The sequence below is a fragment of the Amphiura filiformis genome, chromosome 5 (genome assembly GCF_039555335.1).
Source record: "Amphiura filiformis chromosome 5, Afil_fr2py, whole genome shotgun sequence".
NCBI lineage: Eukaryota > Metazoa > Echinodermata > Ophiuroidea > Amphilepidida > Amphiuridae > Amphiura > Amphiura filiformis.
This window is the reverse complement of record NC_092632.1, coordinates 68832205-68857749: the sequence shown is the minus strand read 5'-3', so window position 1 is coordinate 68857749 and position 25545 is coordinate 68832205. Positions and strand designations below refer to the sequence as shown.

The 25545-nt window shown below is 36.7% G+C and overlaps 1 protein-coding gene and 1 long non-coding RNA gene across 2 annotated transcripts in view; both read right to left on the bottom strand.

The window, feature by feature from the left end:
- Positions 1 to 1432: 1432 nt before the first annotated feature.
- The window catches only part of LOC140153621 (uncharacterized), a 48979-nt gene continuing 24866 nt past the window's right edge, over positions 1433 to 25545 (bottom strand). Inside the window, exon 2 of the long non-coding RNA XR_011859128.1 lies at positions 1433 to 1781. This is a non-coding gene — a long non-coding RNA (uncharacterized lncRNA). The remainder of the gene's footprint in view (positions 1782 to 25545) is intronic.
- LOC140153619 (kelch domain-containing protein 2-like) lies at positions 9235 to 25474 on the bottom strand. Its single transcript, XM_072176411.1, has 11 exons — positions 25148 to 25474; positions 23459 to 23550; positions 22111 to 22228; positions 18938 to 19041; positions 18661 to 18769; positions 16467 to 16538; positions 15061 to 15200; positions 13730 to 13842; positions 12802 to 12874; positions 11675 to 11821; positions 9235 to 9874 (listed from the first exon to the last, which is right to left on the bottom strand). The coding sequence occupies exons 1-11, from the start codon at positions 25277 to 25279 to the stop codon at positions 9682 to 9684; spliced, it is 1293 nt and encodes a 430-aa protein (XP_072032512.1). The 5' UTR covers positions 25280 to 25474; the 3' UTR covers positions 9235 to 9681.

The window sequence follows — 25545 nt, the reverse complement described above, 5'->3', positions numbered from 1 at the left end:
CAATTATATCATCTGAATTGAAACCAATGAAATGTCCCCAGATTTTATTTACTTAAAAGTTTGTGGGTTTATATTAAACAGTACTCATACTTCTAAAGTTCAAAGAACGAGTACAGCTAGATGGGTCTTTGTTTAATGGCATTGTACATAAATGCAACATTTGATATTTATACTAGGTATCCAAGTATACTGAGATGTTGATGCATATATTCTATTGGACAATATCTCAGTACAAGTGCATTGATTTGTACAATTTCTTGAGCAACAAGGAATATACATTAACCCATTTCATACACAAGAAAAAAACCTTGTGATTTTGCTATGATATTTAAAGCAAAATTGGTAATAAAATGTTTGTATATATATCATGAGACAGCTTTGAAAATCAAGGCACAGATGTCCAAAGATGTCCAATTGTGACAGGGTTGTCAGCTTATGCTTATTGTAGCATGATAAATAATGGTGCAATAAAGTACATAATTATAGTAATTAAGGCAAAAGAAACAAATTAGTTCGATCGATCATTGATGCTTGGTCGATCCTTACGATTTATGAAATCAATCAATTTACTATTTTTAATTGTGATAAAATAGTAATTTGTGCCTGTAGTGACATTGTACAGTATAAATTTAGCATTAATTTTGATTAATTAGTTGATAGTTCATTAATGACAAGCATCGAAGCAGCACCGACGGTCGATCCAAAGATCGAACAAATTTGTTTCTGGCGCCCAAGTGATAATGGCAAGTTAAAAAAGTTAATGTCGTCTGACATACTCTCCATATGCTTGATTTCATATGACAATCTGTAGACTGTAATCTGCGATTACCAAACCTTTTTTCATTTCCAAAGCAACAAGAAATGGTGTCATGTGATGTAAATATACAATTATATTTTATACAGATTAAATAAAAGAAATAAAAGTAAAAGCAAAGGATGTATGTGTGGTTTTGCATAATTTCTAAGCTGTTAATTTTAATATCTTGGTATAGAAATTATCAACCAGTCCAGTAGGTTAAAACATTATTTCTTAAAGGGGCATTTCGTGATCCACAGCCTCATCCCCCCACTTTTCCCAAAAAAAGTTGAGATTTTTACACCACTGGATACCCGTGGCTACATAATGTTTATGTACCAAATATTTCTTGCAGATTACTTCGTTTAGCAAAAATATCGCCAAATTTGAATTTCGTTCTAAATTACAACGTATTGTCTATGGAGCAGTGTAATACACATAATCATGCATAACTCTCAAACGCAATATCGGAATCAACTGAAATTTTGGGAACATGCTTTTTTCGTGGATATGTACTGAAAAATGTCATAAAAGAGGATGCTAGGATCACGAAATCCTCCTTTAAATTAAATTTATTGTAACTAATGAGACCAACCTGGAGACGAAGCAAGAAATGAGATGCTCAATACAACCATGTTTTGTAATATTACGTTCAATCCAGCATTTATTTCACTGCTTCAATGTGAGAGTTGGAGGTTTATTTGCAGGCAACAAACAACAGGTTACATATTTGTGAGATAGTATACATGTAGTTGGAATTTGCTATGAAAAAGGATATATAAAACCAAGCCCAAATACTGGTAATTACACAATTTCATTTGATTTAGATTTGTTCCTTTTTCACATAGAAATTGGAATATCATTTTTCCACATCATAGTAGTATGAAAACGATTGGTATCCATGAGTTTTTTATGTCCACTACAAACACTGCCAATTCCTAATGAACAATTGGATCTGAATGAATCGACCAGAATCAGAATCTCTCTTAAGGGCTGGGGTATGAACGTTTGAACAGTATTTATTTTGGGACATTAGAGCACATCAGACATATCAATTGCATTCTGAATACGAAGAATGTCATTCTGATATCAAATAATTTTGATTTTTGAAATTCGCAATTTAATACACATTTTATGGCAAATCATTAAAAATTGATATTTTTGATATTTAACAGTACTTGAAGTAAACTTTATAAATCTGATGATTTATACTTAAAGTGTATGTAGGTGGGATGAAAAGCTGACGATCAATTGAAAATTTTGACCTTTCGTATTGAAGATACTAGGCGGTTACCCGTATTTGGCGGTTCTCGGCTGTCGCGATTACCTGGCTGATGGTGACTGTACTCACCAAGTTTTATGCCCATAGGACAGTTTTACTAATTTGACCTCAGATGACCCTTGTGACCTCAAAATGACCATCCAAAATGTGGCTCTAAATGTTGCCTGTACCCACCACGTTTCATGCCCATATGACAGTTTTTAGTAATTTGACCTTGGATGACCCCAAAATGACCTTCCAAAAATTTGACTCTAAAAGTTGACTGTACCCGCCAAGTTTCATGCGCATACGACATTTTTTACTAATTAGACCTCAGATGACCCCTGGGTGACCCCGGATGACCCCAAAATGACCTTCCAAAAATTTGACTATAAAAGTTGACTGTACCCACCAAGTTTCATGCCCATTCGATAGTTTTTACTAATTTGACCTCAGATGACCCCTGGATGACCTCGGGTGATCTTGGCCCACTAACAGAAACAAACTTGTTCTGAGGTCCAGATGCACCACCCACCAAGTTTGAGGAACGTGCAACCCCTAGTCTCCGAGAAAATAGGCGGAAAACAGTTTTTACTAATTTTACCTCAGATGACCTCTGGGTGACCTTGACCCACTAATCAATACAAACTTGTTCTGTCTTAGGTCAATATGCACCTACCCACCAAGTTTCATGCCCATATGACAGTTTTTACTAATTTGACCCCTAGATGACCTCTGGTGACCTTGACCCACTAACCAATACAAACTTGTTCTGTCCCGGGTCAAGACGCACCCACCCGTCAAGTTTGAGGAACGTGCAACCCCAAGTCTCCGAGAAAAACAGTGTTTACTAATTTGACCCCTGGATGACCTTGGGTGACCTTGATCCACAAACCAATATAAACCGGTTTCCTTCTCATACCAAGCTGCACCCACCCACCAAGTTTGAGGAATGTGCGACCCCCAGTCTCCGAGAAAAGAGGCGGACAGACAAACAGACACACAAACACACAAACAAACAGACAGATTCTGGTGAATTATAGTAAGATGGATTTTTTTTCCCAAAACACCAAAAAAAATTAGGTCTTTTTGGGAAAAAAATCCATATCTTCAATATGAAAGGTCAAAATTTTCAATTGACCGTCGGCTTTTCCTCCCTGCTACATATACTTTAAGAATATATCATTAGATTTATATAATTTACTTCGAGGACTGTTATATGTGTACATCCATATCAAAAGCGATGCACTTGTCAGCTGCTACATGTGTCTCATTTCACATATTAGCTAGGAATAAATACCAGGCTCATCTCAATTGGAGGTCACTTCCTATAATCACCAAGTCACATGGTTAAAGAATATTCTCTGTATTCCAAGCCCATGTGACTTAGGGATGATTTGAAGTGACCTCCACTTGAGATGAGCCTGGTATTTATTCCTAGTTATTATGTGAAATGAGACACATGTAGCAGCCGATAAGTGCATCGCTTTTGATATGGATGCATACATATATCAATATAATTTGTCATAAAATTTGTATTATATTGTGATTTTCAAAAAATGTAAATTATTTGATATCAGAAAGACATGCTTCGTATTCAGAATGCAATTCGATAGGTCTGAGGTGCTCTCATGTCCCACAAAAAATACTGTCGAAACGCAATAAACGCTCATTTTAGATCCCTTAAGGATACGATACATGATTTTCATTCTCATTTCGGAATGCGATCATGAATTTTTAAGGCTTTCCACAGGCTTCGTTGGGATTCGAACCAGCGATTTGAAACTTCCTTCGATTACGCGTCTAGCGCTTTACCGCTCGGCCACGATGGCAGTTGAGTGGAGGAGTGTAATGATAAATGATAAATCTCATAATGCCATCTTTAGCCTTTTATTTACTAAAAAAAGACGCGTTTTGTAAAGATAGATGAGCCGTTTTATGCATAAAGAGCGCGAGCGTTTGGGAAAGGTTTCAAACAAATAATAAAGACACTGATGTGATGATGAAATTGCGTGTAAGTCGGGAAATATCTGCGTCGCAATGTTTTGTTTTGGTTTTAGGAATTTGACCTTACAATTTACGACTTCATGACATTATCATTCGAAATCAACAAAAGATATTTCAACAGTATATGGCATCATTCTTTCTCTAGAATGCTTTATACATGTATGTGAAATAGCTTCAACAATGGTTCGCTGCATAATGGTAAAAACAGCCTTGACCTAAAAAGGGGCGAGAGGTACCATATTTACGGATTCAGGCTAAATTTAAAATTGATATAAAACGTTTGTTTTTGATCGATTACTAAAATTAATTTTGTCATATAAAGAAATTGTGTCTGGCGTGAATTACACTACAATTTTTATTCTTAGGGCTCTTTCACTTCTTCAAATGATTTTTTTTAATGATAGAGTGAATCCCCTGGCCCACTATAATTAGTACGCACAAAAGATCGAGTCCCCTTAAGACTTGTTATTACATCAAGTAGATACTGAAAGAATTGTTTTAGCCATTTGTGCATCTACAGGGTGTATCAAAATGATTGGTACCCATCAATGTTGATGTTTTTTGAAAAGCCTGTATCTTCCTAATACAATATTGGATACGCTTGAAATGTCCAGAATGTATAGTTTATGACTTGTTTTACAATTAAATCTACAAATTATCTGGATCTTGTGTTGAATTTTGATGTGTCAGGCCCATCCATTATTGATGAAAACTGGTGGGTACCAATCATTTTGATACAGCTTGTATTGTCAGATACAACAAAAACAATAAGTGGATAACATTTTGATGTCGAAAAAACAAGCTTGAATTCATTCTTGAACACTTTTGTTAGAATTGTGTTCATTATAAGTTAAAGCCATATTATAACATTTCTTTAAAAATAGATTAGTATTCATTTTCAATAAAATATTAGCATTTACTGTCAGATATGTCCCCTTTTAATTTTGAGCCGAACAAGTGAGGTAAAGCAAAGAAAATAGGAATTTACAACTAAGCGCCAATGCATGTTACTCCGGCGGTTGTAATTTAGTACGACCCTTTGGCGTGTGTGTGTTTGTCCCCATACGCCGTAATCGTAGTACTGTGTTGACATCGCATACTGGCGTTCGACTAATATTTCTATCGTAATAATAAAACGCTGATTCAGGCGGTTTATTCAAAATCTCGGATTTTGACAAAACTACAGCACCTAAAGTCTTGATTTTTGCAGAGAATCTTTGTTTGGTAAAGTACATTACTATCGTGTAAAAACCTGATTTAAAAATGTTTTTTTGAGGGCGTTCTCCTCAGCAAATGTTATAATATGGCTTTAATAGCTAACTAAAAATAGAATAAAAATTTGTGATAGAGATTAATTTAACTGGACTTCAAATTGATCAGGCCAGTTGTCAGTCTAAGCTGAATTTATACTTCATTGCCAGGGTCAGAATTTCGTTTTAAAGTCCGAGAATCAATCTTGAATCTGGCAGAATAAATTTGCGGGAATCATTTGATTCTTGCAAATCAACTTCTGTGTAAACTACAAAAGTTTGCGAGAATCAACTTTGATTCACGCAAATCTGTTTCACGCAAATCGATTCACGGATTCTCGCCGAAATTCTGACCCTGATCGCTGAGTGACGAGGGATTTCCCAACGCAAGGAAAAGCACACAATCCCATTGGCTAGAAACCAATTGTTCATCCCTCAGCGATGGGAGTATAAATTCAGCTTTGATTTACAGGGTTAGAATTTCGTTTCACAGTGCGAGAATCAATCTTGATTCTTGCAGAATAAATTTGCGGGAATCATTTGATTCTCGCAAATCAACTTCTGTGTAAACTACAGACATTTGCGATAAACAACCCAGACGGCCCTGATTTGGAAAAACGATCTAACTTGAAATTTGGACATTTTGAGATAAATCCATATCTTGGGTAATGTGAGGGTGCTCTTTCCATTGGTGACATCCTCAAATCAGCACCATGCTTCATTTTGAAAATAGCAAGACCTATCTTGACACTTTTTTGTCACTTTCCATGTATTTAATGTGGTAAAATGAGCTATCTCAAAGTTAGATCATTTTACCGCATTAGCCAAGACCCTCTATGAGAGCGCCAGACAAACCCTCACACATTAATGATAACATGGCAAAACAACCTATCTCAAGATAGATCATTTTACCAAATTAATGAGTCTCGTTATGTTTATTTTTGTTACGAGGAAAAACAATGTAAAAGAATCTAACTCCCTAAAAATGGTTGTTATTTCAAGATTACTCAACCAAATTAGCCAAAACTTTGCAAATAACAAGATTGTTATATTTTCTAAGATATTAGATGTGTTTAAGGGCTGGGGTATGAACGTTTGGACAGTATTTATTTTGGGACATTAGAGCACATCAGACATATCGAATTGCATTCTGAATATGAAGAATGTCATTCTGATATCAAATAATTTTGATTTTTGAAATTCGCAATTTAATACACATTTTATGGCAAATCATTAAAATTGATATTTTTGATATTTAACAGTACTTGAAGTAAACTTTATAAATCTGATGATTTATACTTAAAGTGTATGTAGGTGGGATGAAAAGCCGACGATCAATTGAAAATTTTGACCTTTAGTATTGAAGATATGGATTTTTTTCCCCAAAACACCAAAAAAAATTAGGTCTTTTTGGGAAAATAATCCATATCTTCAATATGAAAGGTCAAAATTTTCAATTGACCGTCGACTTTTCCTCCCTGCTACATACACTTTAAGAATATATCATTAGATTTATATAATTTACTTCGAGGACTGTTATATATCAAAAATTTGAAAAATATCAAATTTTTATAATTTGTCATAAAATTTGTATTATATTGTGATTTAAAAAAATGAAAATTATTTGATATCAGAAAGACATGCTTCAGTATTCAGAATGCAATTCGATAGGTCTGAGGTGCTCTCATGTCCCACAAAAAATACTGTCGAAACATAATAAACGCTAATTTTGGATCCCTTAATAATTTATTTTATTCAAAAAGAAAACATCAAGTGTTCAAACTTAAAAGCTCTTTTTCTCAAAACAGCAATTTTCAAGTTAGATCATTTTACCAAATCAGGGCCGCAGAGACCTATTAGTATAATTTCATGATTATGGTATGCTGTTGCTCTATCTTCATATATTATGTACACACAAACAGGTAAAACCACTGAAGCATTGTATAACAAGAGAGATTTGATATTACTTGCAAAAAGGAATTGCCCAGGTTGATTTTAATTTGATATCATCAGACCAGGGTGTTAGCTAGTCACCCGTCTGGCCGTCATTTTAGACGGCCAGTTTGCTCCTAGGACGGGCAAAATTAATGCCTTTGACAGATGCTATATTATAAATTGTATGTTTTAAGAAGCTATTTGACCTTTTTAGTAAACCCAATTTGTAGAACAAGGCCATATCAGCACATATTTTAACTCTTTGAACCCCCAATAGGTTTTAGACGTCTGGTAAATGTTTTAAAGGTCAAATTAGGACAGGCAATTTTATTCAAATGACGGGCAACCCTCAATTTCTAGCTAAGACTCTGCATCAGACCAAGAGTTGTTGGTTATAGTTGTGATGACAAATCTCTGCGTGCCCTTCTAAAAGATGGATTTCATCTTCATGGCACACAAACTTGATTAGATAGATACATATATGTGCCCATCCACCACAAACTGGTCGTAAAGTCTGCATTTTCCATTTTGAGATACAATCAAAAACAGTAATTGGATTTCTATGTTGAATATACTAGGAATTTGACCTTTGATGAACTATAACTTCACTTCCAGATGTCCGATGAAGCTGGTTGAGGTGTCACTTTGAAGCTGAAAGTGAATTCTTTCAAAATCTGCAATAAACAGAAAATGATCTAGAGCCGACTTTACTACCACTTCGTGGTGGATGGTCACATATGTGACGAGTCACAACGAAAGGTACTTCTTGTCGGTTGATACTTGCGTCTCTTTTTCCACATTGCAAGGAGCAAAATCAATAAATATCAGACCATCTTAATTGGCGGTCAATTCAAATCGTCCCCAAGTCAACGAGGGTTCAGGAATGTCCTTCCATTGTTAACGGTTGGCTAATATGTGCACCTATACAAATTACAATGCTTTAATGTTGTCCACCACTTAAGCAAGGTTTATCCAAAGCAAATATCAGAGCTATATAATAATCCTATAGAAATCCTAGCTATCCTATTATCCTATCCAACAATAGGATTATTTAAAAGGTGTATGACGGGCATTACCAAAATGAGCTATATGTAGGAACCGACAAGAGGTACCTTTCGTTGTGACTCGTCACATATGCTTCTTCCTCTCATAGAGAGAATACGTATGAAACAATCCTAGAAAATATAGATAAAAAATACTACAAGGTTATACAGAAGAATAGAAATCTGAAATGTGCACCACATATCAAATTATACAGGTAACTTGTCGCCGAGATGGGATATTAATTAGCTCAAATGACCAAAAAAATATCTCAAATCAGACTAAAACATTGATGTGGAAAAGTCAAAAAATCTTGAAATACAGATGAGAAAGTATTCTCAGTGTGTGGGGTTTGTTTGTACACATAGGCCAACAAAGACATGCATGACAAATCTCTGTATAACAGTAAAGAGAGTTTTTTTAGATGTAAAACGCTATACGAGAGCGTATAGGTCGAGTCCGCACTTGGAGAGTAAAAACTTAACCACATCCACGGTAAGGCAAAAAGAAACTCAAATGAGTGTACGTGTCCATGGTTGGATGCTGGTGGTTACACATACCGTATTTCCTCAAATAGTCGCCCCCCCTCAAATAAACGCCCCCACCACTTTTTTCAACCAAGATGTTTCAAAAATGTCTATATTTCCATGCTATCTTGTATAGTAAGCTTACCAAGTTGCCCACATGGTCAAAAATAGCGTCAATAATCGGCAAAAATAGTGATCGGAAACCTAGAAGTGAACCAGAAGTTAGTGTTTCTAGTTCATAGTTCGTCATTTCAGTGTGAGTTTTAAGCTTACCTAATGATTTTAACAGGAATTATTGGTCTAAAAATGACCTTAAATAAACGCCCCCCGTTTGGAAAATGCAACGCCCCCAGAGGCGTTTATTTGAGGAAATACGGTAGGAGGGTGTGTAGGTGTATGACACACTATGTACATGCTTGCTTGGATGACAATTCCCCGATCTCACGGTCATCTCAAAACGAGGTTCTACCCACAAAGTGTGTGCTGTGTATGCGTATGCCTGTCAAACGCATGCTTTAATTACTGTGTTCGCATTGCAAAAGCCTTCTGGTGCAATGCAAGAAAAGTGCAAGAAACAAAAATGCACATTTTGCGCATGCGTTTGCAGGGAGAACCTCGTTTTGGTAGCAAGATGGCGGATCCCTGCAAAGGGTGAATAACTGAAGGTATAATGACAGCTGTAGAAAATAGCAATCTCTCATTTGTACATAGCGAAGCAATCCACTCCACATATTTCTAAACAGAATTTTACACTGAAAGTATTGCAGCATCGGCAATGTGTGAGTGGCTCTTCAGTTATCCTCTTGTCCATATTCTCTGGCAAGTTTATAGTTGCAAGTCTTCCACTCGTCCAGACGGGTTGGGTCACCTTTCATCCATGGCTTCTTCTCTCTGTTCTTCACCGCGTCTTGATCTCAGATTATAGCTATGAGAGTGATTATCATCCGATAACATTCCTTGCATAAAATCTTCTACTCTCAGTACCAAAGACTTGGGTAACAATGATATCTGATTGCCTAATGTGTCTCTGTAATTCACTATGGCCTCTGTACACAACCTGTATGACAAACAGAACAAAATAAACTTTTACATGTCATCAGCAAAGCTGTGCATGGTCACTGCATACTCTCTCTAATTAAAACCCTGGGGCATCGGCCGCTGCAACATGGTTGTTATCATAAATCAGTGACAGGGTTCCTGCACCTTGAAGCCTTTAAAATTCAAGAACTTTTCAAGGACTTTCAAGGTCCAAAAGCATGATTTTCAAGGACCTACCACAAAACAAAAATCATGATGCAGCTCCCCATGCGGCATGTATTAATGAAAGTGACAGCTACTCTCAACTCCCCAAAGACTTTCAAGGACCTTGTGCAAATTTCCAGGACTTTCAAGAAGGGCTTATCCTGCTAGTGATCTGGGACTATAATACAAGGAGACTACTTCATTAGTTTGTATATCAAACTGCTCTGGATCTAAGATGTTATTATGAGAAGGGCTTACCTTGCTAGTGATCTGGGACTATAATACAACTACTTCATTAGTTTGTATATCAAACTGCTCTGGATCTAAGATGTTATTATGAGAAGGGCTTACCTTGCTAGTGATCTGGGACTATAATACAAGGAGACTACTTCATTAGTTTGAATATCAAACTGTTCTGGATCTAAGATGTTATTATGAGAAGGGCTTACCTTGCTAGTGATCTGGGACTATAATACAGGGAGACTACTTCATTAGTTTGTATATCAAACTGCTCTGGATCTAAGATGTTATTATGAGAAGGGCTTACCTTGCTAGTGATCTGGGACTATAATACAAGGAGACTACTTCATTAGTTTGTATATCAAACTGCTCTGGATCTAAGATGTTATTATGAGAAGGGCTTACCTTGCTAGTGATCTGGGACTATAATACAACTACTTCATTAGTTTGTATATCAAACTGCTCTGGATCTAAGATGTTATTATGAGAAGGGCTTACCTTGCTAGTGATCTGGGACTATAATACAAGGAGACTACTTCATTAGTTTGAATATCAAACTGTTCTGGATCTAAGATGTTATTATGAGAAGGGCTTACCTTGCTAGTGATCTGGGACTATAATACAACTACTTCATTAGTTTGTATATCAAACTGCTCTGGATCTAAGATGTTATTATGAGAAGGGCTTACCTTGCTAGTGATCTGGGACTATAATACAAGGAGACTACTTCATTAGTTTGTATATCAAACTGTTCTGGATCTAAGATGTTATTATGAGAAGGGCTTACCTTGCTAGTGATCTGGGACTATAATATAAGGAGACTACTTCATTAGTTTGTATATCAAACTTCTCTGGATCTAAGATGTTATTATGAGAAGGGCTTACCTTGACAGTGATCTGGGACTATAATACAAGGAGACTACTTCATTAGTTTGTATATCAAACTGGTCTGGATCTAAGATGTTATTATGAGAAGGGCTTACCTTGATAGTGATCTGGGACTATAATACAAGGAGACTACTTCATTAGTTTGTATATCAAACTGGTCTGGATCTAAGATGTTATTATGAGAAGGGCTTACCTTGCTAGTGATCTGGGACTATAATACATGGAGACTACTTCGTTAGTTTGTATATCAAACTGCTCTGGATCTAAGATGTTATTATGAGAAGGGCTTACCTTGCTAGTGATCTGGGACTATAATACAAGGAGACTACTTCGTTAGTTTGTATATCAAACTGCTCTGGATCTAAGATGTTATTATGAGAAGGGCTTACCTTGCTAGTGATCTGGGACTATAATACAAGGAGACTACTTCGTTAGTTTGTATATCAAACTGCTCTGGATCTAAGATGTTATTATGAGAAGGGCTTACCTTGCTAGTGATCTGGGACTATAATACAATGAGACTACTTCATTAGTTTGTATATCAAACTGCTCTGGATCTAAGATGTTATTTGTGCAACCACCAAATGCTACTACTTCACCAGGACTGTGTGTGGATACTACCGTATGCCATAACCTGAAAACAATACATTACAATACATGGTTATATTCAATCTTTAATAATGTGATTTTCTATTCCATCCACCGTCCATTACTTATAATTGCACACTGTGATTTGTCTAAACGTGCCATAAGAGTCTTTTATGTGCCATGATTGCGTCTGAATCCAATACAGCGTGACATACTACACAGAGCATTACCCAAGGCTACGTACATAATTTCCGCTATTTTATTGCTATCAACACTGTCCATCAGCAAGCATAGACACACATTTCTCATGTGTCTCCCATGTGTTTACAAAGGCACCCCACCTTTGTGTTTACAAAGGCATCCCACCTTTGTGTTTACAAAGGCACCCCACCTTTGTGTTTACAAAGGCACCCCACCTTTGTGTTTACAAAGGCACCCCACCTTTGTGTTTACAAAGGCACCCCACCTTTCACATAGTTCACATATTATTATAAAACACATCCACACATTATTTTAAGGGAAGATGTCTTACCCTTCCCAGAATCCTTTGCAACATACTCCCTCACCTCATTTTTATTATATGACACTCATATTACTTTGTACAGGTTCTCTCTGTTTTCATTTTATGAATAAACTGGCTACACATGGGTCGATAGTCAACAAATAAACATATTTTCCGAAAATTTTATGAATGTGCTCTGTTCATTGCAGAGGTGTAAGTGAGGTAACGATCCACTCCCTGAAAATCATGCGAGCCAAAGGCGAGCACCTCGCCAAATTTCTGGAAGTGTAAGGGGGCTTGTCCGGGGAATAGGCTGCAGAGTATCACCCCTCTCAAAAAAATTTTTTTGGCTCTTTTTATGATGAATTATCATCATCCAATCCCAGAAATGTAAAAAAAAAAACCATTTTTTTTTACATTTCCGGAATCGGAATGACTCAAGTTGCACTAGACAAGCAAATCAGTTCAGAAAATTGAAATGGGAGAAATGCATTATGGGAAGTGTAAGATATTATTATTTTTACCTTGGTTTTTGTGTTGACTGATGCTCAAGCTGAGTCCACCTTTCAGATATGGTATCAAACACCCAAACATCAGCTGTAATGAAATTTTCAACACACAATTACAAATTTAGAATTTTATAAAATATCTTTAGAAAGTATTGTGACAGAACAGAAATTTCTGAACAGTTTTTCAGTGTGCTTAATTCAACTCATGGGTCAAACACATTTGGCAGGCTTTTAAGGTTATAAGTTCTAAGTAAAATGTCTGTAATGTTTAAACTATGCACAACTATAAAATACCATGAAATGGCTGTTATTGTATGCTATGGTTGATATTAAAAATATGATTAAGCCGCAATTGTTTTGCCCTATTGTAAATGTTCAAAATCCCCAAATCTTGGAAGTCCTTAACATCATTGTGATAAAAAGAGTCTTTACTTAGTATAAACCTAATAACCTTGTTCTGGGCACGCTGCAATTTTATACTTGTAGTTTTAGATACTCTGCCATACCAGGATGATATCAAATAGACACAAAATCAAAGCAGAACAGAGTGGTTTTTTTATATTTTTTGATCAAAAAAATTAGCCTGCCTATACAGGAACTTAAGTCTGGAGTTTCAAGGCCTAAATATTTCACTTTTTGACCCATTTTTGATCATTTTCGTCAACCCGACCCTAAACGTTGCCTTGACCCTGACCCCCTTGACAATAAGCCTTTTTGAAATATCGCGGGCACAAAAGGAGAGGGCGTACTTTGAAGTGAGTAATCTTTTGTATGCTTCTCAGCTGACAAAAGATTACTCACTTCACAGTACACCCTCTCCTGTTGTACATCCTCTCTTTTTGTGCCCGCCATATTTCAAAAAGGCTTATGTCCTGGCTACACCACTGATGAGGCCTGATCATTCTATCGCTAGTGGCTAACAAATCATGCACAGGTTACTTACCTAATGCTTCTCTATTTGTTGTAAACCCGCCATATATCATTAAATGTCTATCACTACAAGCAGCCATACCATGCCAAGATCTACCATCGGGTACTACGCCTGCGATATCTAACCTGTCACCAAATCACACCATAACATATAGATGCATTATTGCCTTTAAACAGTACAAATGTTTCTATTTCATGAAAAAAAAAATGTGTTTCTGCCCACTATGAAATAGCTTCATAATTTAATTTTAGCACACATTTTTGATATTTTTAACAATCTGCATGCATGTATAGTCACTTGATAGGAAGTGTTTTGACAGTACTGGATGGGCGGTTAATAATATCACATTTTGCTTGTTGTAAAGCTGCTGGGTGGGTGCTTATAGGGGCATGGGTGGTTAATGGAACGCAGCCCAAAATTGAACGATAATTTGTGTCTTTAAAACTGAACATTACAAAGATTTGCATATGCAGTGCTTAGCACTTGTTTTTGACACAACATGTTACATGCAGAACGCAAACAACCACACTCTGTGAATCAAAGTCTGCCAGGCGCATAACAAAATAATCCTGAGGTATATTAAGTGGCCCACATGAGCAACACACAAACATGGCGTAGTCAATACTCTTTGATTCTACATCATTGTCATTGTTGCATTTAAAATCTACAAGATAAAAAATAGCTTTTACAGAGTATTGGCCTTTTTCCCTCTATCCCACAATGCACTATTCCAGGGGGGTATGACGTAGTTCATCAAAATCATAGATTGTGTGCATCCGATGGTCTTTGCAATTATTTTGTATTAATATGGGCATACTGATTCCATATATGCGGATTATCGTAAAGGCCATCGATGTTACTAATTATGCAATTATTGAATATACGAGTGATGCAGTTACGGAGCGATGCAGAACATCTGTGTAAGAGATTATTGTATACATTTTATTTTCATCTCCGAAAAAAAGTGAAACGGACGCCGACAAAATATCACTGTGTGTCCCGTCATTAGTTTTTCACCTCTAGGTCTATAAAATGTATACAAAGTTAGGTTTCAATAACAGGAAACTTTTATTCGCGACGACACCATGTCAATAAGGCATAGAAATGTTGTTGTTTTTGCCCCCGAAAGGTATTAGTGATCGTGCGCCATTATCATGATTATCTGTGATTCCTTTTTTGTGATGAAGGCACCAGCCAAAATGTCCGTATTCCAGAATGTAATGAACATAACTCTGTACTCCCGCGGGGAGATGATGTATTTTGCGACACTCATACCCCCATGGAATAGTGCATGATGGGAAAGAGGGAAAAAGGTCTATTAAAGCAATGAAGGCAATACATACTCTCCACTCCATCTCATGTTTTCCAGATCTAGATAGTGAAGATCTCCTCTTCTTACATCACCATTCCTTCCACCGAACATATAGCCACGTTGACCTATCACACAACAAGCATGGGCTGCTCGCGGACATGGTGGAGTGCCCTGTTGAAGTCAAGCATGGTGAACTTTTTAAAATCTTAAGCTGTATTCGCAGTAATAGATAGGGGACATTCGTTTATAAATGAGGGTTAACTCTGAACATGATCCGAGTACATAGCAAATGTTAGAATTGAGCATGGTTAGATCCAACAGACAGTTGCAATATTTTTATTCTTATAAAAATAATAAAACACATTTTTTTAAGCTGTAGGATTGGTTTCAAACTGATGCCAACTTGTCAATAAGCCTTTTTTATACTTCTGAACAAAGTACATGGGCAGGGATGCCAGTGGCCTGAAGTGATTTTACAGGGAAAGCCTGAAAAAGTGTGCAAATTTTGGCTATAAGCCTCAAAATGGGTTGAAAATAAATAAAAGTGTGGACATTTAGAGTAACAAGAAGTAGGGAATCCTGCAATTGAAGGAAATCTTGCATCCCTGATGGGTGATGGGAGATAAACAGCCTAGAATTGTTTACAGTATTCAATGGGATGAAAAATGTCATTTCCTTCCGTTTTGCATGTTTGGTCTTGATGTCTTCACAACATTTGCATTATATAATAACAATCAAAGAATTTCATGAGCCTGGTTAGAAATGTGGAGAATTCCAGACATATATCACAGTTCATTTATTATGTGGGCGATTGAATTGTGTAACCCACCGAATATACGCAGTTGCATATTTGTGACATGATCAAGGGGAATGAGTCACATGTCAGCAAATTTCAATTAGAAGTTTTTTACACCTTTTTCTGGCAGTTCACAAATGCTACAAATGCAAACCGCATCAAAATCGGACATATGGTTACCGAGTTATGAGCAATTTATCAATGACTGAAAACAATATAAAAAACAAATTTTGTGGCTAGGGACTAATATAGGAACCAAGTTTATCAGCCATTGATCTTTTCAGGCAAAATTTTCACACAAACTAGGCAAAGGCAAGGCTTGTAAACATATTAAATAACGACCATCAGGTCTCATATAGATGAGTTGACCTCAATGTTTATCAACAAAGGCAAGGGACTGGTATATTGATATGCTTGAGTAAACTGCATACAGCCTCTACCCTGTTCAATAGCCTTATTGTGATGTGGGGGGTCTTTTTAAAAGCACAGGCCATGAACAAAATATGATGTGCGCGCATACTGCCAGGCATGGAACAATGGGAATTGTGATGATTCGTGAGCATACTATCAGGCAATGACGTAGTCAACTCATCTATATGCAACAAATATTGTGTATGTTTTTTTGCATTTGAATTTCTTACTTGAATTGCTGGTTGACTCCATTCATTCGTTCTGATATTGTACACAAACACATGGTTATTCCAGCCTCTCACCTGTGAAAAAAAGTAATAATAATCATAATAATAAAATACTACCCGTACAAATTTCACATGACTGAATTTGGTTTATATGACAATAAAGAGGGAGTCAGTTGCAGGGAGGTAAATAACAAAAAACTGAGTGCCACCCAGTAAATTATTTTGCCACCCAGTAAATTCAATTTGCCTATTACCCAAAAATACCCACCCACTAATTTTGCTCACAAAATAGTGGGCACCATTATAAAACTATAGTAGCATGGTGCATCTCTTGAAATCAACTTGCTTTTTGAAAGTAGTAGTATTATTTAGTTACAACTTTGGAACAGGAATAAATATCACACAGTACACACTATGGTACATGTATATACATGTAGCTGTGTTGTTAGTTTTGAAACATTATTTGAATCTTAATCCAGATATTGCACATTTGAAGTTTTGACCAGGAGTATTTCCCGATCTTTCTCTTCAGTCAAAATCAAATGTTATCAAAAATTGCATCAATGGCAAAACCTCTGTAGGCTTTCATGTTGGATTCTCATCCTATAATATAGACTTCAAATTTTAGGCACTACATTTACCATGCATGTAAATTAAAAAGTTCATTTGAGGCCCAGAAAGGTCATCTAATAATGTATCAAAGTAAGGGGTGGTGCAATAATTATGTGTACCCCTGGGGGTGAATTCTCAAAATGGTCTGCCAAAAACACTTGCCCCCCTTTGGCCATGCCAAAAATCTTTGCCCCCCTTTGCGTGCCAAAAACCTTTGCCCCCCCTTTGACGTGCCAAAAATCTTTGCCCCCCCCCCTTACACATGCAAGATTTTGGGGAACCCGAATTTAAAACCTTAACTTGTCTTATCATTTAATGCGAGCACAGCGAGCAGGAAATTTTGCATATTTGAATGTGTTCCTAACGTTTTCCTACGCCTTTTTAGGGCGTAATATAGAAACGGTACCCAAAATATCTGTGCCAAAAATTGCTTGCCCCCCTTTTGACCTACCAAAAATCGCTTGACCCCCCTTTTGACCTGCCAAAAATGCTTGCCCCCCCCCTTCCGCCTGCCAAAAATCTTTGCCCCCCATAATTCACCCCCGGTACACATAATTATTGCACCACCCCTAAATGATTCCATTTTACTTAGTATAATTTATGATGTATTTCTTTAATGATCCATTGTTGATGCAATGAACAGCTGCCTTGCCAATATGCAATGTTGCACTTCAAATGCGATATTTAAGAGTAGATATCACAAACACTGTAATTATTCATCGTTTTGTGACCAACAATATTAAAACACACGCTACTATTGTAAGAGAGAGGCCAAAGGGTCTGCAATGTTCGAACCAGTCAAATTGTATACGTGCCAGGCTGTATGCTTTTCTTAATTATATGACGAAATGTTTCTTTATGCATATAACATTGACAAGAAAACTGGTCAAGTTGGGTATCAAAACAATTACTACAAGTTTCATCTTTATGGAAATCCATTCATATTGGTCATAAGACACTTTTGTGACACCCTGTATTTACCAGGCTGTTCGGCTGGACTAATAATGTTTTAGAATCAACATACATAAATCAGCCCCTTTTCTCTGTAGAAAGATGATCTCACATCAGGTTAGAGGTGTTATGACACATGATTTCTAATTCAACACTTTGTCGGGGAAAAAAACATAACAATTGACACATGTCGACACTCATAATGAGATCTAAAAAATGCTGAAAAAGTTTTAATAGATAAGCTTAAAACCACACCGGTATGCGTTATGATCGCCGACTTCCGGTGTAAACATACTTCCTGGTTCGTTCTACATGTACATCCGGGTTTGGGTCAATTTCGATAGGCTATTTTCGACTTTTCAAATGAAAGGTGTATATTTGGTCAATCCTACGGTAAGCTGAAAACAGCATGGAAATTTCATTTTTTTCATTTTTAATATGTGTCGTAAAGTGCCGAAAAGATACAGTTTATTTTGACATGTCGGATTTATGGTCATGTCGACAATAATACCCCACATACGACAATTGATAACACCTTTACATCACTCAGGTTTTTATACCAAATCATACACAGATGACATTTCCTGGCATACATGTAGTAAAGGTGAACACAAGAGAGCTGCTTCACACTCACCTCCATGCCATGCTCATAGAATCTGACTGAGCTAGGATCACCCACCCATTCACCTTTCACATCCTTATCTGGATCGGGAGGCGGACCAAAACCACCAAATATTATTAATCTGAAACAGAAGAATAAACACAAGCTTGTCAAGCAATTCTTTTTAAGAGGGGTAGGGTAGAGAAGAATAAACACAAGCTTGGACTTACTTTTCAAAATTGTGAAGTAAGTTGGAAGAAATAATTGTCAACAAAAATCATATACATACATGTAACAAAGTAGAACTTACTTATCTTCATAAGGCCAGCATATGAATTTATCTCTAGGCGTAGGCCACATTCCATCAGGTTTTAGGTGCGTCCATGCTTTTCTTCTTATGTCAAATTGGAACAGCTGAAAGATTGCAAAAATATCTATTTAATAGGTTGCTTAGATGGACTTTTTTGTGATGTTTTGTGAGAGGCTTAATGTATTATATTAATTTTTTGTAGTGTTGGCCGATCCAACCCAAGATCGGATCTGCCGATCTCCGATCTGAAAATTAGCAGATCGGGCCGATCCGATCCCGATTCAGATTCCTTAAATGTTATTCTACAACCAGTACAAGTTCATTCAAGTCGGGCCCCAGTAATGTTAACGGTCAAAGCTTAATTCCCCAAACCTGTAACTATGTAATATGATGACCGTTTTTAGAGGTTTTTCATGTCAATATCAACCCAAATAAAATACCATTTTACACCCCAAGTCTAGGCCCCGGTAAAACCCGTGATTTTTTAAGGCAAAATCCGTGAGGTCATTTGACAAAAACGTGATTTCCGTGATGTCACAAATTCAACCAAAACCGTGAAAACACGTGTGAAAATACCGAATGCGATGGCGATCCCGTGCCTAAAATAAACATGACTAATTTTCAAAGCGGAAAATTAAGTTGTTTTGCCGACAAGTTTAGATCACCACGTATTTAAAAAAAAAGCTTACATTCTTGCCTCATCATCATGCTTTAAAAGCGGTTCCATCTGAAGCTGGTAGATAAAACGTAACATTCTGTCTATTTCCAGAAACCCATCTCAAAATAATCCAGTTGAAAGCTTGACATTTGCGTTTTCCAATAAAAATTAATTCCAAAAACTTTCCGTGTCTGTTGATTTTCTGTGTGAATTTATATTTCTTTTAAATGCAAGTAGCGTGCATCATGCTTTTTTTAAATCAAGCTAGCTGTTGCGCATGTGCATGAACTTGTTTGATGCGGTCGAAGCAGGAAGAGCACGTGGTACGGTCGCAATCATGAGCTCAACTTTGGCACCGACCGCCCAAGCACGCGACATGAGTGCAGACAGCGGCAAATCATAAACAAAAGGGGGCACAACTTGGACCGTAATTAACCTGAGAATTGGGTCACGATTGTAAACAAACACTCTACACAGAAGACAGCGGCGAATCATAAACAAAAGGGGGACACAACTTGGACCGTAGTTGACCTGGGAATTGGGTCATGATAAAATGTTATTCAGCCAAGGAATGTTGTGGTTATTGTAAACAAAACATTCTATACAGAAGCGTGTTATCTTTATTTACATTTTAATTTTTTAATGTGTTCAAACTTCAATATTTATTTTACTTTGTTTGAATTCAGAATATTAAGATAGTACATTCATTCACGATTAAATAAATTGTTAATTGAATTTCTAACAACATTTTTTACTGATGCTGATCAAATCAAATATACAGTCCCAGCGTTACTCACTCAGTGCCTCCGATTGTCGGAAGTTTAATCATTAATCCATTTCTCTTGATTGTTTTATTCTTCTTTCTTCTCCATGAATCAACTTTGATTTGCGTGTGTACTAAGTTAGGCGAATCACTGCGCCGAATTGATTCGATGACCCTGCAGCTAAATCAGCTCCATATCGATATTATAATAATTTATGCATATGACGTATTGGGGAATAACGCGGAATTCCCATCCTGATTGGTTGTGCAGAGTTGTTTACAGAAAGAATTCACGTGTTCGGAGATTAAGAGATGAAATCGTCCGTGTGAGGAGGAATAGCGCGAATGTGCGCGATTCTAAAAATAACATGCCCTCAAATTCACCTTGGGAAACCCGACATTGAAGGTCGCACGTGTCGAGTGTTAAAATGTTTACAAATTTTTCCCAGGGACACACTGTACAGTCGGGAGTGTTGTCACTGAGTGGATAATATTATAAAATACAGTATGAAACGACATGATTCTTGCGGTGGTAACAACGTTTTTTGGAAATATATTGGCATTCAATAGTAGTAATGTTACATAAGAAAGTAATGGTAAGCTTAAAGAATTGTTGTGTACTTTTATTACTGTCAAGTTCAGAGATCGGTAAGCTAGATCGGCAGCTGATAGCTCATCTGCCGATTCAGATTCAAGGCCGATGCAGTCCATATCGGCACCGAATTCCGATTCACAGATCGGGATCGGCCAACATGAATTTTTTGTATCTAAACACCTCAAAAGAAATAAGTCCCCTCTGAACATGTCGTCATAACATCGTGAGGTTTCGTTTTGTACCAACAAAACTAACTTTGAAATAATTATATGACTGTTTACTAAGTGCTGTGTGAAAATGAGAGATTTCCATGACTTCAGGGCTGAATGAGCCTAAATTGAAGACAAAAAGTGCCCTTTCCAAAAGTCACAAAGTAGGCCTATGCTTGTTAACTGCAAGGCGTATTGGGACAAGGAATGGAACTGACCATCTTACAACTCACTGTGCTGAACTCTGCACCAAGGGGATTTGCATGGCTGAATGATCAAGAATCGATACACATTACAGTAAATGTTGACTTGGTGAGGATTTTAAACTGCACTCAAACACATGGGGTTTTCCGTGACAAGCCATGAATCAACTTTTGTGACAAGCATACATGTAGGCCTACTTTGTGACTTTTGAAAAGGGCAGTTTTTGCCTTCAATTTAGGCTCATTCAGCCCTGAAGTCATGGAAATCTCTCATTTTCACACAGCACTTAGTAAACAGTCATATAATTATTTCAAAGTTAGTTTTGTTGGTACAAAATGAAACCTTACGATGTTATGACAACATGTTCAGAGGGGGACTTATTTCTTTTGAGGTGTTTATATAGCGAAGATGGCTGGTCAGAAGCAAAATCATTATTCCACTTTGCAGCCTACACACAACAACCAAATGACTTTCAACTTGGTAGAGTGATAGAGTATGGTAACCTCATGCACTGTATAGTTTTGTGTGAAGTTATTTTGCATATTTTCGGTACTTTTACCATTGTCAATTTTTTCGATCAGGGTTATTTTGTGAAATCTGGGGGAAAATTGCCGTTACATTGTCACCTTGACCCAACTACAATGTATCACCAGTGGCAGAATTTTTTTCGGGGAGGGACAAAGTGAATTTCAGAGTGAGCAAAATCGACAAATTTTATGGGGGGGGGGGGTTTGATTATCGTACCTCATTAGTGTTTCCATCAATCTTGTGACCACCGATTATGTACATCATGTGACCCACACACACAGCACAGCTACCTGACATACCATCTGGATGGTTCCGCTTGGATGTCCATTTGTGCCTGGTGAACAAAATGTATGGTATCTTTATTATTTTTACTGGTTTATATAAAATACAGCAAGAACCGAACTTTAAAAGGTACATGACTACAGACTGTACTTGATTGTGTATTTTCACCAGTATTTTTAGTGGACAAATATTTATAGACTTGTAAAATTGTAATACAGGAATTTAATTCAGAGAGTATGAAGGAAATACATTTTGTAGACCTTTAAAATTTGTTTAAAAGTGGGTCATTGGCTCCCCCGTTGGCTCCACGACAGCATACTTTCAAAACACAATGTTTTCAACTATGCGATGTGATCTAGCAAAAGGAATCAAATGTCAAGAATATTGATTTTGAGATATACGTATGTATAGCTAATAATAGTACATACATGTATTCAACATCCCTTGTATTTTTGAGCAACACTGGCCATATCTGGAACCATTTAAAGCCTGATTATGATGGGGTTTTCAGCAATCAACAAAAAAGAGCTTGGAGAATAGACCATTTCAAATCAAGATTGGAAAAGTTCGGAAAACATGTTTACAAAATGTACATGTACTTGAGTAACAACATGAAAGTTTAAACACTGAATAACAACAGCACTTCAAACAAATCCATTCAACTCCTGAATTCAAGTGTTTAAGGGGTGGTTTTTTCAGATCCAATAAACTGATACAATGTAAAAAAACATTGAATAATACAATGTACTCATTCAGAAAAATTTCTAACAAGTGAAAATATTTCTTGAGTACCGTACTTAGTTTTATCATTGGACCTGAACATTTATTTAGAGTCTATGATCTGAAAAAAAAACACCTTTCTATACTTGAATGACAGCAGCAAAGAACATGTTTGTTGCACACATTTTTTACCATACTACTACTAAAGTATTACATGAATAAGAAGAATTACGGTACCGTATTCGTTCCAATAAGCGCCCATGCCCCAATAAGCGCCCACCTACGATATTTTCAATTCGCTTAAGGGTACCATAGTGACAGAAAGGAGTTGATACAGTGAAATAGCTGGAAGACTACAAGTCCTGTGTAAATTTGAACGTCTCAGGACCCTTTTATAACATACGTAAATTCATCTCTAATAAATGACCCTTACGAAAAAATTAGGTAAAACAGGTGAAAAATAAGCGCCCACCCAAAATGACTTTGTTAAGCGCTTATTGGAATGAATAAGGTACATGAATAAGAAGAAAAAATCTTGAAGGTTTGAAAATGTTCTACTTGCCACTTTTGTGCTTCAATATCCAAACACCACACATCCTCTCCTTTCATGTATCTGTCATCACCATCTGAATTCATACGACTCTCACGGATATCCTGCAATGTGGAAATACAACAAAAGCCAATTGAATTTGGATAGGGCTTTCCAATTCATTTTTAAAAGTTCAAGAAGAAAGTTTTTGCAATAACATCACAATTTTAGAAACAAAGTAAAGGAGCAAATAAGAAAAATATTTGAAATTCTCCAAAATCGGTGAAGGGGGGGGGGGACAATACAAGCATTTAGTCACTAAACAGTTTTTGCCATTTTGCATTGGAGAATATTTGCTGTTTCCTTAGCCTTTAGGTGGTTGGTTGTTTCTTGCTTGAGGGGGTACTACACCCCTGTGGTAAATTTGTGACTATTTTTGCATTTTTCTGAAAAAATAATAACATGTTGGTAACAAAAGTTATGTATATATTATTGGGGCAAGGAATCCAATTACTACACTGAAATTTCAGTGACTCAAGACAAGCGGTTCAGTATATGATAGGAAATGAGGTACATGTACATCCTAGCGGTACCTTATTTCTTATAAATGACGAACCGCTTGTCTTGGGTCACTGAAATTCCAGTGTAGTAATTGGATTTCTTGCCCCAATAATATACATAACTTTTGTTACCACTGTATTATTCGCTTTTGAGAAAAATCCAAAAATAGACACAAATTTATCGAGGGGTGTAGTACTAGTGCCGTACTATTACGCTGACTTTCGTGATTCGGCGAGGAGGGCGATTTCGACCTCCTGGTTTGTTTACAAACAGAGAGGTAGACAAAAAAGCGTTCGCGTGTCCAAACACTGAAGTATCAGAAGGACGGTCCACAATAGCGTGATTCACGTAACATGAATAGGGATTAAAAAGCTGTCACGTAGAACCATGTGCTTCTATTGTTCAATTTGCCATCAAGGTTTCATATGGAAACAGTTCAGACCCAGTACAAGATCATGTCAGAAATTAATATTTTGTTCTGGGTCTGATTATTCGGACTAGTGTAGTACCCCTTAAGGGGGTACTACACCCCGGCCAATTTTGTGCCTATTTTTGCATTTTTCTCAAAAATGATAGCGCATTGGTGACAAGTAAAATATGTATATTATAGGGGCAAGGACTACAACTACTGCACTGAAAATTCAGGAACTCAAGGCAAGTAGTTATTGAATTATTGATCAAATATTGGTTTTCCCTCATTTTTGACTGTAACTCCACAACTGTTGTCTGTGCTGAAATAATATTTCCAGTGCAGTAGTTGTAGTCTTTGCCCCAATAATATACATATCTTACTTGTCATCAATGCTCTATAATTTTTGAGAAAAATGCAAAAATAGGCACAACATTGGGCAGGGGTGTAGTACCCCCTTAAATACTTCTGCTGTTTCGATGTTGACAATGTTATCAGGCAGGAAATGCAGCGCTACCCAAAGTGTGTGTTGTAGGCGTTGTACGCTTGACGCAATTGCCATTGCGTGCCGATTGAGCTCTCATGATCGAGAAACTATTATTTTAAAGGCAAGCAACTAAAAACTTACACCGGCAATGCCGACGCCCGGTGTGTATGGTCACTGGTGCTTTTTTGTAATGTAATATATTCATGATACATAGCATTGTCAATAGATATTTTATGCAATATGTTAAACTTGGCCTTATTCTTACCCTTTCATCTCTGTATCCACCCCACATTAGCATGTAACCACTGCAATGTACGGCTACGTGTCCAGAACGCTTGCAAGGTTCTTCATGTCGCTTCCTTCGTAGGCTAAAATTCATCAAGAATTCACTCTGCATTAAAGCCAAGCAAAATACTCAAATTAAGCTCAAAATATTTATCAGACACTAGATTTCTAAGAGATCAATGTCAATACTGCAATATTTTCTCTTTCTCAACGTCTATGCGTGTGATAGATGTTGCAAAAATCTAAGCTTACTGGCACAATTTACTGACTGACTTGTTTTCTTCAGTGAATGTTGATAACCGGGTTTGCTAACTTTTAAACCTAAGTTGAAGGTGTAATTTAAGTATAAAAACTAGATTTATGTGGATGAAATTTTAT